The sequence below is a fragment of the Saimiri boliviensis genome, chromosome Y (genome assembly GCF_048565385.1).
Source record: "Saimiri boliviensis isolate mSaiBol1 chromosome Y, mSaiBol1.pri, whole genome shotgun sequence".
Taxonomy (NCBI): Eukaryota; Metazoa; Chordata; class Mammalia; order Primates; family Cebidae; genus Saimiri; species Saimiri boliviensis.
The window spans coordinates 3453317-3467063 of NC_133471.1; the positions used below are offsets into that span (position 1 = coordinate 3453317).

A 13747-nucleotide genomic window follows, 5' to 3' on the forward strand; every position below is an offset into this window, starting at 1 on the left:
AAAATAAGGATATTTGAGCAAATAATTTGTTTTATTATTTATTTTAAATTTACAGTGTTTAACAATTTCTTGATAATATTAAATAAAAAGTTTAGATGTTTTCAATTCTCTCTACGAGCCTTAGCTCTTATTGAAATTATTTGGGGCTATGAAAATGAATTAGGACATCTTCAGCTAATTATATATTCTGCTAAGTTCAGTTCTTGTGTCCTAAGCAGACAGACTGGTAATTACAATTCATCAATTTTTGTTTGAACATACTTTAACATGGATTCTATCCCATCTGCTGAGCTCCAGATTTTTTTCAGCATTTCACACTCTCTCTCATTGGCCTGTTCCAACTCCTTCTTAATATTACAGCAAACAAGGGTCTTACACTTTTCCAGTATAACAGGATTACAGGAAGCAAGCCTCTTAATTTGAATCATAACGTCTTGGGTGAAAGTTGCAGTCAAGAACACCTGAGAGACCAGGCCTTTGGCACATGCCTCCCGTGCTGTCAGCTTTCGTCCACCAATCAACATTTCATTGGCAGATGCTTCACCCATGAGCCTTGGAAATGTAACAGTAGCACAGCCATCTGGACTCTGTCCAAAAGTCATATATGGGGTTTGAAACCAAGCCTTTTCATTAGCCCAAACCAAGTCACAAAGAGGTAGTATGGATGCACCTAGTCCAATGGCTGGACCATTGACTGATACAACAATAAGTTTTTTAAAATGAATAAAATGGTTCACAAAGTTCTTAATTGTGTCCACAATTTCAGTGCTCATTCTGTTTCTGTCATTCTGTAAATGCTTCGCAATGTACCCAAAATCAAGACCACAGCAGAAGACACTGCCAGCTGCACTGAACAACACAAGATTGCTGTCATCCACAGCAGCCCTTTCCAGAGCATTTATGATTTCTTTAATGACTTCTGTATTGAGTGCATTTTTTTCGGTTGATGTAGTAGATAGCAATATCTGGGTGAAACCATGGTCTTTCTTGACAACAATGTCTCTGTATCTGTTGGCAGTTTCTTTTAACCTGATGGTGAAATACATCCTCTTGATAAAAGGCTGGTCTTTTCTATCATCAATAATCTCTCTTTTTCCACCTCTCACTCTTGAAACAGACGTATGCATGTTTGTTGTTCCATTTGCTGCTGAAGGGTCCATTAATACCACTATACCTTCTTTGTTATCTGACTCTGTGGCCATGGAAGCAGTAACTGAGTCAGACATCTGAGACATGAGTGGTTGTGTCTGGGTCCTGTTTTCTATTCTAACCTCTTGTGTGTCAGAATCTGATGAAATTCTGATCGGTTTCTCTGCGGCCACCTTGAACGCCACCTTGTCCTCCTGAACTGGTGCAACAGGATCTAGTTTCTCAGGTTTCAGAAAAGACCTCACTGTGTCCTGGTTGTTAACTGGGCTATGAGGTACAAGTGTCTTGATAGTTGAATTTTTCTGTTTCGAATTTTTGGAGTCAGGGAGAAGTGAAGCTGTGTTTTCTCTAATGTTCTCTCTGGCAGCAAACAAGTTGTTGTTTTTGGATTTGTGGTGTTTGCCAGTCAATGGCATTTTAGGAGAGTTCTTAGAAAAGCTGGATGTGGAAGTTCTGGAAGCTCGTTTCCTTACATTGTTTGAAGAAATTCTACTTGTTCTGGTCCATGTCCATTTTGTCTGTTTTTCAGTCTGTCGTCTGATAAAGTCACAAATACATTCTCTACAGTTTGTGAGGTTCTGCTCTGGTTCCCAAGTGTCATCCTGTTTGTCATAACCTTTCCACCGAACCAAATACTCTGTCTTCCCTTTTTGGTTTTGTCTTTTGTCAACAATAGCTTCCACCTCAAACTCCTGGGAAGCCATGAAGAAACAGACAGAATTGGGCAGTTGCTGTGCCAACCTTTTTTCAGTTGGGTCTCATCATAACCACATCTTTCTGCCTTCAGTGCTTCACCAGGTGCTAGGTATGGATGAGTCTCTTCCACTTCGTGGCCAAAGTTGTGTGAAGAAGCAGTCAGAGAGTCCCACCCTCTGTGGTGGGACAGATTGGACTTGGTCTTATGATGCCAAGATAGCTTGCTAGGTAGCTTCAGGTAAGATTAGCTAAATCCACAGCTCCTACTCTTACAGAGTGCACAAATCTTTCTACCTGCCTGTTACTCTCTTTTGTCGTTGCCATGACAATTATATTGAACATTCTGAAGTTATAACATTTTTAAAGTTATACTAGCTTACCTGCGACAACATGAAAACACGTACTTCTCTATATGTTGGTCCCCTTTATTTTACTTATTCAGTTCTCAAAATTATACTGTAATTATTGTATGTCAAAAATACATGTAAATTTTAGTGATAACTTTTTATTAACTATATTAGTGTTTCAAATTATATGTAGAACAGATTGTGGAGCTACACATTGTTATTTTTTTAATAATTGTTTATCTATTTCTCTTTATTTTAATTTTTATATATTTATATTGCTATGTAGTGTCTGTTCACTTTACCCTAAAGTAACCGCATAAAACATTTCTTAAAGGATCATCTACTAAAAAAAAAAGCCCCAGATTTCATTTGGGAATGTCATGATTTCTTCCTCACTATTGATGAACAATTTCTTTGCACGTAAGTTTTCTGTTTGAAAGTTTTTTTTACATCACTTGAAACGTGATAGTCTACTGCTTTGTGGTCTCTGAGTTTTCAGATAAAAAAAATTATTGATTATTTCTGAGAGTTGTTTTACGTAAATATTCATTTGTTTTGCTACTTTCAAGAATCTCTGTTTTTGTTTTAGATGGCTAAATTGTCATTAAGTTTAAGTGTGTTTCTTTGAGTTTATCTCACTTGAGTTTTGTTGAGCATTTTGGTGTTTATTTACTTCTTCAAATTTGTGTCATTTTTGACCACTGCTTTTTAAATAAACTTCCTGATTTCTTCTCTCTTCCTTTGAACCTCCAAAATGTGTAACTATGGCTGCTTGATGGTTTCCAAGATGTTTCTAGGCTGTGTTCACATTTCTTCATTGTTTTTCTTCTTTTTTTTTTCTTACATAATAATTTTAATTAATTGTTCTTTAGGTTTGCTGATTTTTTTCTTTCCTCTATTCAAGCCTAGTTTTAATATTCTATAGTGAATATTTATTTCAGTTGCTTTACTTTTATCTGTATAATTTTGTCATTAAAATAATTTTATACCCTTTATTAATAATTATTTTTCCATGGTTTTTCTGTGCTTTTTTCATTTATTCTATTATCCTCCTATGAACATTAATTTTAAAAATCATTTTTTATTAAACCTGCCATTTGGGTTGTTTAGGAAAACCTGGAGTTTGATATTATTATTATTTTTTTCTTAGAATGAGCTGTAGTTTTTTTTTTATTTATTTTTAATTTTATGTTTCATGATTTGATAAAAAGTGCATTTAAATTTTAAAATGCTGTTACTTTAAAAATCAGATTTTCTTTCTCTTTGTGGTTGAAAAGGTTTTTGTTTATTCATCGTGTAGGCTCTTTCCATACTGGAAATCAGTCCTACCAAAATTTATTTTTGGGTCATTTTTGAGCCTGCACAATTATGGGGTACATGGCATTATCATATAGTTTATTTATACTTTCATATATCTGTATTTATTTTTGATTTTTTTTTTTGGTCTAACAATTTCTAATTTCTTAAGAAGAAAAAAATAGAGAGAAAAAAAAGAGAGAGAGAGAGAGAAGAAATTTGCCCTGGCTCTTTAAATTATATTCCGAAAGTTGCTTGAACAGGAGGAGGAAAAGTATGAAACAATGACTATTCACAATTGTTGGGACCTCTGTAATTAAGAGTAGAATTCAGTGCACAAATCCTCCTGAGAGTTTTAAGTCTGAATCATTTCTGTTTTTCTTCCAAGCTGCTTCCAAAGTATTTGCAATTACTATGGAAATTTTGTTTTTCATGCTATAAACTGACAGTTAACCTCTAGAATTCCAAAATAATTACATTAGATTAATTTTACCACTGGATCTATTGTTTAGTTGAAGAGAGACACAAACAGTACTCTGTAGTCCACTGTCATGCCTTTTCCAGAAACTTGTATTATTTTAATACAAGTTTTGGCCCCTGAGTATTTCCACCTGAAGTAAGTCTAGCATAGAAACTATATAAATGAATCATTCATTTAATAATGCATTTACACCAGTCTGTGCCATTTTAAGCAAGAACACATTTAAGGTTATTACGAGTATAACATTATTATAAGTATAAAAGTAATTATGCTAATATTTACTTTCTTGTTTTACATCTTTATTATCTTATTTGATCCTCAATTTCTCTTTTGTTCATTAAAAAAAAAAAGGATTATGTATGTAACACAACATGGTACTGGTACCCAAACAGAGATCTATAAATATGCAACAGAACAGATACCTCAGAAAGAATGCCATGCAACTAGAACCATCTGATCTTTGACAAACCAGACAAAAACATGCAATGAGAAAATAATTCCATATTTAATAAAAGGTGTCTCTGAGAACACATGGACACAAGGAGGGGAGCAACACACACTGGGTTCTGTAGGGGAAAAATTGGGGGAGGAATGAGGGGTGGGGAGGTGGGGAGAGATAGCATGGGGAGAAATGCCAGATATAGGTGAAGGCGAGGAAAGCATCAAATCACACTGCCATGTGTGTACCTATGCAACAATCGTGTACGTTCTTCACATGTACCCCAAAACCTAAAATAAAATTTTTTAAAAAAGGAAAAAAAGATAAATAAGCAAATGGTGTCTCAAAAACTGATTAGCCATATCCAGAAAGCTAAAATGAGATCCCTTCTTTACACAACATATGAAAAATACCTCTAGATAGATTATAGATTAAGCATGAAGCCTAAAACCATAAATACTCTGGGAGGAAACCTAGGCAATACCATTCAGTACACAGGCATGGGCAAGGACTTTATGATCAAACACAAAAAGCAATGGCAACAAAAAGCCAAAGTAGACAAATAAGATCTAATTAAACCTAAGAACTTCTTCACAGAAAAAGAAAATATCAATAGAATGAACTGGCAAACAACAGAATGTGAAAAGAGTTTTGCAATCTACCCATCTGACAAAAAACATATCCAGAGTCTATGGAGAACTTAAACAAATTTACAAGAATAAAACAGCCTCATAACAAAAATGGACAAAGAATATGATCAGACACTTTTCAAAAAAAAGCATGTATGCAGTCAATGAACATGTAAAAAATCTCATCATTACTGGTCACTAGAGAAATGCAAATCAAAACCACAGTGAGATACCACCTCACCCAGATAGAATGATGATAATTAAAAAATCAAGGGACAAGAGGTGCTGGAGAAGATGTGGAGACATAGAAATGCTTTTATACTGTTGGTGTGAGTGTAAATTAGTTCAATCATTGTGGAAGAAAATGTTGCAATTTCTCAAGAATTCAGAAATAGAAACACAATTTGACCGAACAATACCATTACTGGGTATATACCCAAAAGTTCATGAATCATTTTAATATAAAGACACATGCACTCATGTGTTCATTGTAGCAGTGTTTACAATAGCTGAAACCTGGAACCAACCCAAATGCCCATCAGTGATAGATTGGATAAAGAAAATGTTACACATACACACCATGGAATACTATGCAACAATCAAAAATGTTGAGTTCATGTCCTTTGCAGGGATATGGATGGAACTGGAAACAGCAGACACAACACTGCATATGCTGACTCATAGGTGGATGTTGAACAATGAGAACACATGGACACAGGGAGGGAATCATCACACACCAGGGCCAGCCGGTTTGGGGGACTATGAAAGGAATAGAAAGAATTGGGCGATTGGGAAAGGATAGCACTAGAAATATTACCTAATTCAGATGATGGGACGATGGATGCAGCAAACAACCACCATGGTATGTGTATTAATTATGGAACAAACCTGGACAATCTGTGAATGTACACCAGATGTATAATACTTAAAGTGTTATAAATATTTTTTTTTTCAAAATTTGTATTTGAAATGTTGTATGTACTTATATTTAGGGCTTCAGTTATTGTTATAAACTTAAAAGGATTTACTTTGAATAATACTAATTTGTCTGAGTAATCTAAAGTTTAAAGTCAATGATATAAAGCATGGTGCTCTTGTACTTCTCCATTCTTCTAATTTTATATTACTGCCTCAGATTATACCTGTACAGACTGAGTGTTAATTAATAATTTACTGTGCATTTTAATAGGAATAACATTTTTCAGGAGAAGAGTTAGCTACAATTTCTTTTAGCTTTAACTTATCTAGACATTCTTATTTAAAAAGGTATTTTATTTAGATATTTATTATTCAAATATCATTTTTTAGATATTTAGCCAGAAGTCACTTTGTAAGCAAATTATTGTATATTTTTACATGAAACCAACATCTATTTCATAAGAAATTTTGCTTTAATTATTTTATATAAAATTTGTAACCTCAATTAATAAAAAGCAAACCAAAAACTTTATAACATAACCACTAAAACTGAAAGCTATTATGTAATATTCAAAATTGAAAATGTTTTCAATTTAAGAATTTTAAACAACATTTTAAACGGACAAAACCATAAGTCTTATACACAAATGCAATTTAAAAAATAAAAAAAAATGCTTCATAGATAAAAATGAAAACAAACTACAGGACAAACAGCTTTGAACCATTGAAAAATGAAAGTCGAATCAATCAAATCAGTCTGGACACTAAAAATCAAGAGTTTATATCAACCAAGTGACAATAAAGAGAGACAATTCTAACATAGTTAGCTTGTTTGTGTGTGTGGCTTACCATACTACCTCTCTGGGACAGATAAAGGCTTTAAAATTGAGATCTATTACTGTCAACATGAGCACCTGATTCCTGCTTCCAAAAAGAGTCAAGAAGCCTTGATATCTTAACTTACTGTGTTTTTTCTAGTCTCGTAAGTTGTTGGGAACAAAAAGAATAGTTATTTTATACAATATATAAACAATAAATAGGAAAAAATGTTGAAGAATATATACTTGCAAAAATTAGAATATTTTAAAATGGTTTATTATATTGAATAATTAAAAAAAAAAAACAATGTACATGTTGCGATATGAAACATGCCAAAGAAACAAAATAGTATGCATTAATTCCATGGCTCCAATCTGACAAGAAACTGAAGGCTAAGACAGAATTATGAACAATCCCCTTGAATGTTAAAGAGAGTGTTAGTACAGATCCAGTTTTTAAAAGTGATAGTTTTTACATTTTTCTTATTGAAAATGCTAATAAAATGTAAAGTTAGTATTTAATAAGTAAGGAACTCCTTGGAGAAATGAAGCAAATCTATAATTTAGAGTTAGCACACTATGATATTTCAACTATAGTTTTCTGAAAACAACAACAAGAACAAATATATATATATATATATATATATATATATATATATATATATATATATATGAAGCCTATGACCAATGTAAAGTAAATACAGAAACTGAATCTGTCCCAAGTTTTAGAGGCAAAGAATTTAAAACAACAGTTTTAAGTAGGCTTACAGTAAAAAGACAAAGGATGAAAAACAACATGAGAGTATTAGTGACAAAAATTGTAAAAGAAAATATATAACATTTGAAATAAATAGCACAGTTACTGAAATAAAATCTACAATACATAAGTTTAACATCAGACTTGAGCAGGTAAACATTCAGACGATATGATTAAGTGGAAACTGAAATAACAGTCTGAGAATTAAAAATCAAATTATGTGAAAAAATCTAACAAGTGAATAGAACACCACGGGGTACATCAATATATGCAACATGGGCATCTCTTAAGTAACAGAAAAGAAGAGGTTAAAAAAAAAAAAAGAATATCTGAAAGGTAAAATAGCCAAAAATCTGTCTAAGTTAATTAAAAATCTGAGTTTACCCATTGAAGAAGGGCAAAAATCTTCAACCAGAATACAGTATATACAGAATTTTATATATATATATATATATATATATATATATATATATATATATATATATATGTGTGTGTGTGTGTGTGTGTGTGTGTGTGTTAAATTATGTGGAGAACAAAGTGTGATAGTACACATTTTAAATTTATTTTATCCTTTATAATTGTCAAAGTGTTTATATTTACCTTGATCAATTTTTATTTATACACTGTTTAGTGTTTGTTCATTTTACCCTGAAGTATCCCATACAGTATTTCTTAAAGTGTAGTGTGCTGGTAATAAACCCCAGCTTTTATTTGAATATGTAATCATTTCTCCTTCACTTTTAATGAAAACATTGTTTTAACACAAAATTTCTGTTTGAAGAATTTTTCTTACATATTCTGGAACATATTTGTCTACTGCTTTCTGGTTGCTGAGTTTTTAGAAAATAAAACTGCTGTTTATTTTTGATAGCCTTATTAACATGTAATCACTTATCTTGCTTCTTGCAAGATTTTTCTGTTTGTTTTAAAAAGTTAATTATGCATTTTTAACTTGGTATTCAATCAATAAAAGTTCATTTCAATCTCAAATGTAGACATTTCTTAAGCTGTTCTTTTTGTATGCTAATCTACCAGCCAATTACCATGAAACCTTCAGCACAGCAATTGCAACTTTGTCATGAATATGATTTATCCAATTCTACATTTTCTGGTTTATATTCAAAGAGGTGTTTGTAGTATTCTCTAATGATAACTTGTATTTCTGTATAATTGGTGGTGATAATCATGTAGGTTTGAGTGTGTTACTTTGAGTTCGTCTTACTTGAAATTTTTTAAAGCTTCTTTGCTGTTTTTCCCTTTCTCAGACTTGTGGCACACTTGGCCATTTTTTTAGTAGTCTCCCTGAATTTTTGTCTTTTGCCCTTAAATTTTCAAAATGCTTATGTATGTCTCTTTGACAGTGTTTACATTTTTTTTACATTTTTCCCCGACTTAATAATTTCAATTCCTTTCTCATTATGTTTGCTTTTTTTTTTTTTTTTTCTGATTCTCCTGCCTCAGCCTCCTAAGTAGCTGAAACTACAAAGCAGCACTACCACATAGCTAATTATTGATAGAGATGGTGTTTCACGATGGTGGCCAGGGTGGTCTCGATCTCTTGACCTTGTGATTTGAATGTCTCAGCCTCCTAAAGTGCTGAGATTATAGCCATGAGCTACTATGCCTGGCCCAAAAATTTTTCTTTAGTAACCCTGCCATTTGGGCTGTCCAGAACAAGTTTCTTGTGGTTATTTATTGATTTTTCTTTCTTAAATGAACTGTAGATTCACATTTCACTTTTTGGTTTATGATTTTGTTTGTATTTATAAAGGGCATTTGAATTTTTAAATGCTGTAATATTGAAAGTCAGATTTTCTCCTCTTATTTTTGACTAGACTTTTAAAAGTTCATTATATAGGCTCTTTCTGTCCAGAAAATCAGTGTTACTAAACTTCTTGTTTTCTTTGTTTAATTTTTAGTCTGCACTAATTGGGGACACATAAGGTTAACATCTCAATTTATTCTGAATTTTTATCTATATGTGTTTATTTTTGAATATTTTTGTTCATAAATGTTTAACTTCTTAAGAGAAATAAAAGAAAAATTGGAAAAAAATATGTTTTGGTTATTTAAAACTTCTAAAATTTGCTTGAGCAGTAGGAGAAAAAGCCTGAAAAAAAAGTTTGGGAAATAAAACAATGACCACCTCTGTTGGAACCTTCATATTAGAAGCTGCATTCAGTCTGCAAGTTCTCCTGAGGTTTGAGGGACAGAGTTCTCATCTTTTTATCATGAGGCAGCTTACCTTAGCGGTCGTTAATATTTGTAGGCAGCATACCTCAGCAGTGGTTAATAAAGAGTAAGTAGCTGCTGTTAATCGGTGCAATAAAGTTAATACAATTTAATTGATGTTTAGTATAAAAGTCTTCTTTTGAAAGCTGTAAACGTTCAGATAGACTCTGGAATTACAAATAATTGCATCACTCTGATTCTGCCACTGCACTTATATAGTTGAAGAGACAGCTATATAGGGTTTTGTAGTCCATTGTCATACATTTTCTACAACTTTACATTATTTTAGTTTTGGCATCTGTCTCTCTGCATCTAAAGTAAGACTCGCATGTAAATAATATAAATGCATTCTTCTTTTAAAAGTACACTTGTGCCAGTCTGTGCCTTTTTATAAAAGATCTCACATTTAAATAAAATGCACTTAAAATATTACTTATTCTGACATTTACTTGCTTGTTTTCTGTATTTTCTTTTACTTTACTTGTACTTCAAATCCTCGTTTGATCATTGTGAAAATGTGGTTAATTTTTATTTATTTTTATTTACTTTTATTTTATTTTTTATGGCATTTCAGGTTTTGGGGTACATGTGAAGAACATGCAAGATTGTTGCATAGGTACACACATGACAGCATGATTTGTTGCCTTCCTTTCCTTCACCTATATCTGGCATTTCTCTCCATGCTATGTCTCCCCAACTCCCCACACCCCGCTACTCCTCACCTATCTCCCCCAAACTGGCCCAAATGTGTGATGCTTCCCTCCCTGTGTCCATGTGTCCTCACTGTTCAACACCCACATATAAATGAGAACATGTGGTGTTTGAGAGGTGAGAGGTAGCATTAGGAGGAATAACTTATGTATATGATGGATTGATGGGTGCAGCAAACCACCATGGCACATGTACAACTGTATTAGAAACCTGCATTTTCTGACCCAGAATTTATAGTATAATAATAAAAAGTTAAATAATAAAACTATCACTTTTTAATACAGGATATGTATTAAAAGTCTCCTTAAACTCTCAGGGGGATTTGTTTATTTATTTTTTTTACGGCTTTCAATTCATTCTCATATTGGAGCTATAGATAAACTGGAGAATTAACATGGTTTAACATATTTTTAGAGAATGTTTTCTGTCATAAGACTGTGTATAATTTTCCAACTCTTTCAGTATATTAAACTGCCTTTAAATATTCAGCTTTTTGCAAATAAAGATCTCTTTAACTTTTGTTCCTGTTTATAGTTTTTCTATTGTATAAAATAAGTGCATTCTTTGCTCTCAGCAGCTTAAATATTTGTAGCCAATTTCTGGTATTTTCAACCAAGTTAGCTCTGAATTAGGAAATGCAGAAATATATGTTTCTCATTGATTCTTCATGTGTCCCCAAGAGAGACTGGTAAAAAAATTAAAATAAAATAAAATAAAACAAAATAAATTAGCACATAGGTCTTGTTTACTTTTTCTGGAAGCAGGAATCAGAGCTCTGCATTAAAAAATAAGGATTTCAATTATAAAGACTTCATCTGTGCCTAGGAGGTAGTATGGAAATACACGAAAAAGAATTGACCATTGTCTCTTGTAAATGTTTAATTGGTTGATATAAACTATTGGTATCCAGGGTCCAGACTATTTTTGATTGGTTTAATGTTTTTTTCTTTAATGGTTTGAAATTAACTGCCCTGCAGTTTTGTTTTTGTTTTTATCTATGAAGTACTGATTGTTTTCTCATCTCAAAGTTTATTTTTACTTATAACATTTTTGTTTTGTTTCATAAAAGTGATGTTTAAAATACTTAAATTAAATTTCACTTTTTCAATTTAGGATTTTAGATGATAGATTTTTGTTTTAGTGGTTATGCTATAAGTTTTTAGATTTGCTTTTAATAAATTGAGATAATCAATTCTGTATAAAATGTAAGAGGTAAGATTCTCTATTACAAAGTAAATTTCAATTTATGTAAAACAAATATATAATAATTTGCTTACATATTTTCATGTAAATATCTAAATAAAATAATAAGGGAATACTCATATAAGCATGCAGCAAGATTCACAAGTACGATGATTCCTAACAAAAGGTTGCTTAAATTGTTTAAAAATTCACCAAGTCACTGTGACTGGAGCAGACTATGGAAGGAGAATAGCTATAGATTGTTCATAGCGGTAATAGACAGTCAATGTGATTTTCTAGGAATTTTTCGATCAGCAGATCTTAATTTCACTCTAAGCCTTGTTCATGACTCGAAGTGAAATTGGTAAGCTTGTTAATAGCATCTAGTGCTGAGGGTTGAGAAATCTTGATAAATATCCTAAAATATAATATCAAGCATCTTTGAGAAATTCAGTGTCAAAATATCTCTCCAGAAATTAATTTTAAAAACACACATTTAGAATATTTTGATATTATATTATGAAGATATCTTAATGATCTTTTGCTTCTGTAAATCAGAAAGATATTTAAAAACCTTATGTCAAGCTTAGTTCATTCAAACTAGGGTAACTATTAAAAATCTCAAGTCAGTTCAGTTACTCAAAGTTTAGAATCTAAACCCTATATTTTCTCTTTTCTTTCTTACTACTTTTTCAATATTTCTGTAAAACATTAATATAGAAAATTGAACTAGGCAGCCTCTATTTGGAGATACAAAGAGAGAAAACTCAATCCATGGCATTTGAAAAAAAAAAAGCTAATCTTGAGTACTGCTGGAAGGCATATATAATACACATGCACATATGTGCATTGGCACACTATGTTATGCATACACACTGAGTGTAAATATTTTCCTTATGACATAAAAATAGCTAAAATATTAAAATAAGCAAGCCAAATAAAAATCAATATTTCAAGGATTATGGTTACAGATACGTTTATGCTTTTTCTAAAGTTTTTTTTTTTTTTTTTTTTTTTTTAGATTGGAAGTTCATATTTTATTTCTCTAGTGACATATCTACAGTTCAATATAAATTAAAGGCCTGCTTGTATACCAAAGCCAGGTCCCTTGGGTGGTTCAGTCAGAGAAGTAAGCCCTCCAGCTGGCTCACAAGAGAAGCGTCCACTCCTTGGCCCAGGTTTTGGGATTTTGCCAGCCTTGAGCTCATCAATAATTTTTTCAATATCCTTAGGTGTCAAATCCTCATAGTAATTGTCATTTATTTGAACCATTGGTGCATTCACACAGGCCCCTAAACATTCCACTTCTATAAGAGTGAAAAGTTTGTCAGGTGTAGTCTCCCCAACCTTTATTCCAAGCTTTTTCTGAATGGCCTCCAGTATGCTGTCAGAGTTTCAAAGAATGCAGGGTGTAGTAGTGCAGACCTGAATGTGATACTTTCCAACTGGCTCTCGATTATATATTGTATAAAAAGTTGCTACTTCATATACTCTCATTGGAGGTACCTGTAAAACTTCTGCAACCTTGTTCATAGCAGAGATGGGCAACCACCCATTCTGCCTTTGGGCTAAATCCAAGACTGGAAGAACAGCTGCTGCTTTATGGCCTTCTGGATAGTTTTTTACAATTGCCTCTATCATCTTATAGTTTTCTGGTGTGAAATCAAATGGAGTATCAGGGTTATTCTCAGGAGTATCTCTGTGCACAAATAAAGCTCCTCCAGCTCCATTTTGCATAGCTGTTTTATGCAAGTTCCTTACATGTCTTCCCCACTGGGCGGTGAGTATAGCCGCCTGGGCCGGAGCGCTGCGGAGAAGAACATGGCGGACCACACTGCTCACCTTTCCCCGACCGCGCCAAGAGAGAATCCTATGACATGGGGCTGCAGCTGAACCTCACCTACGAGACGAAGGACAACACGACGGTGACAAAGCTTCTCAACATCAACCCCAAGACCACGGCCAACGGGAGCTGCGGCGCCCACCTGGTGACCCTGGAGCTGTGCAGCGAGGGTGCCACAGTCCTGCTGTTCCAGTTCGGAATGAATGTAAGTTCTAGCCAGTTTTTCCTACAAGGAATCCAGTTGAGTAC

General features: G+C 32.9%; 1 protein-coding gene and 1 pseudogene across 1 annotated transcript; both read right to left on the reverse strand.

Annotated features, from left to right (window-relative positions):
* Positions 1-230: 230 nt before the first annotated feature.
* On the reverse strand, positions 231-1972 carry LOC141583043 (testis-specific chromodomain protein Y 1-like). Its single transcript, XM_074392459.1, has one exon. The coding sequence runs from the start codon at positions 1851-1853 to the stop codon at positions 231-233; it is 1623 nt and encodes a 540-aa protein (XP_074248560.1). The 5' UTR covers positions 1854-1972.
* A 10679-nt stretch (positions 1973-12651) lies between these two features.
* On the reverse strand, positions 12652-13478 carry LOC141582905 (NADH dehydrogenase [ubiquinone] flavoprotein 2, mitochondrial-like; annotated as a pseudogene).
* Positions 13479-13747: the final 269 nt, after the last annotated feature.

Excerpts from the sequence above, each read along its gene's own strand:
- LOC141583043 (XM_074392459.1), bottom strand. The coding sequence starts at position 1,853 with ATGGCTTCCCAGGAGTTTGAGGTGGAAGCTATTGTTGACAAAAGACAA.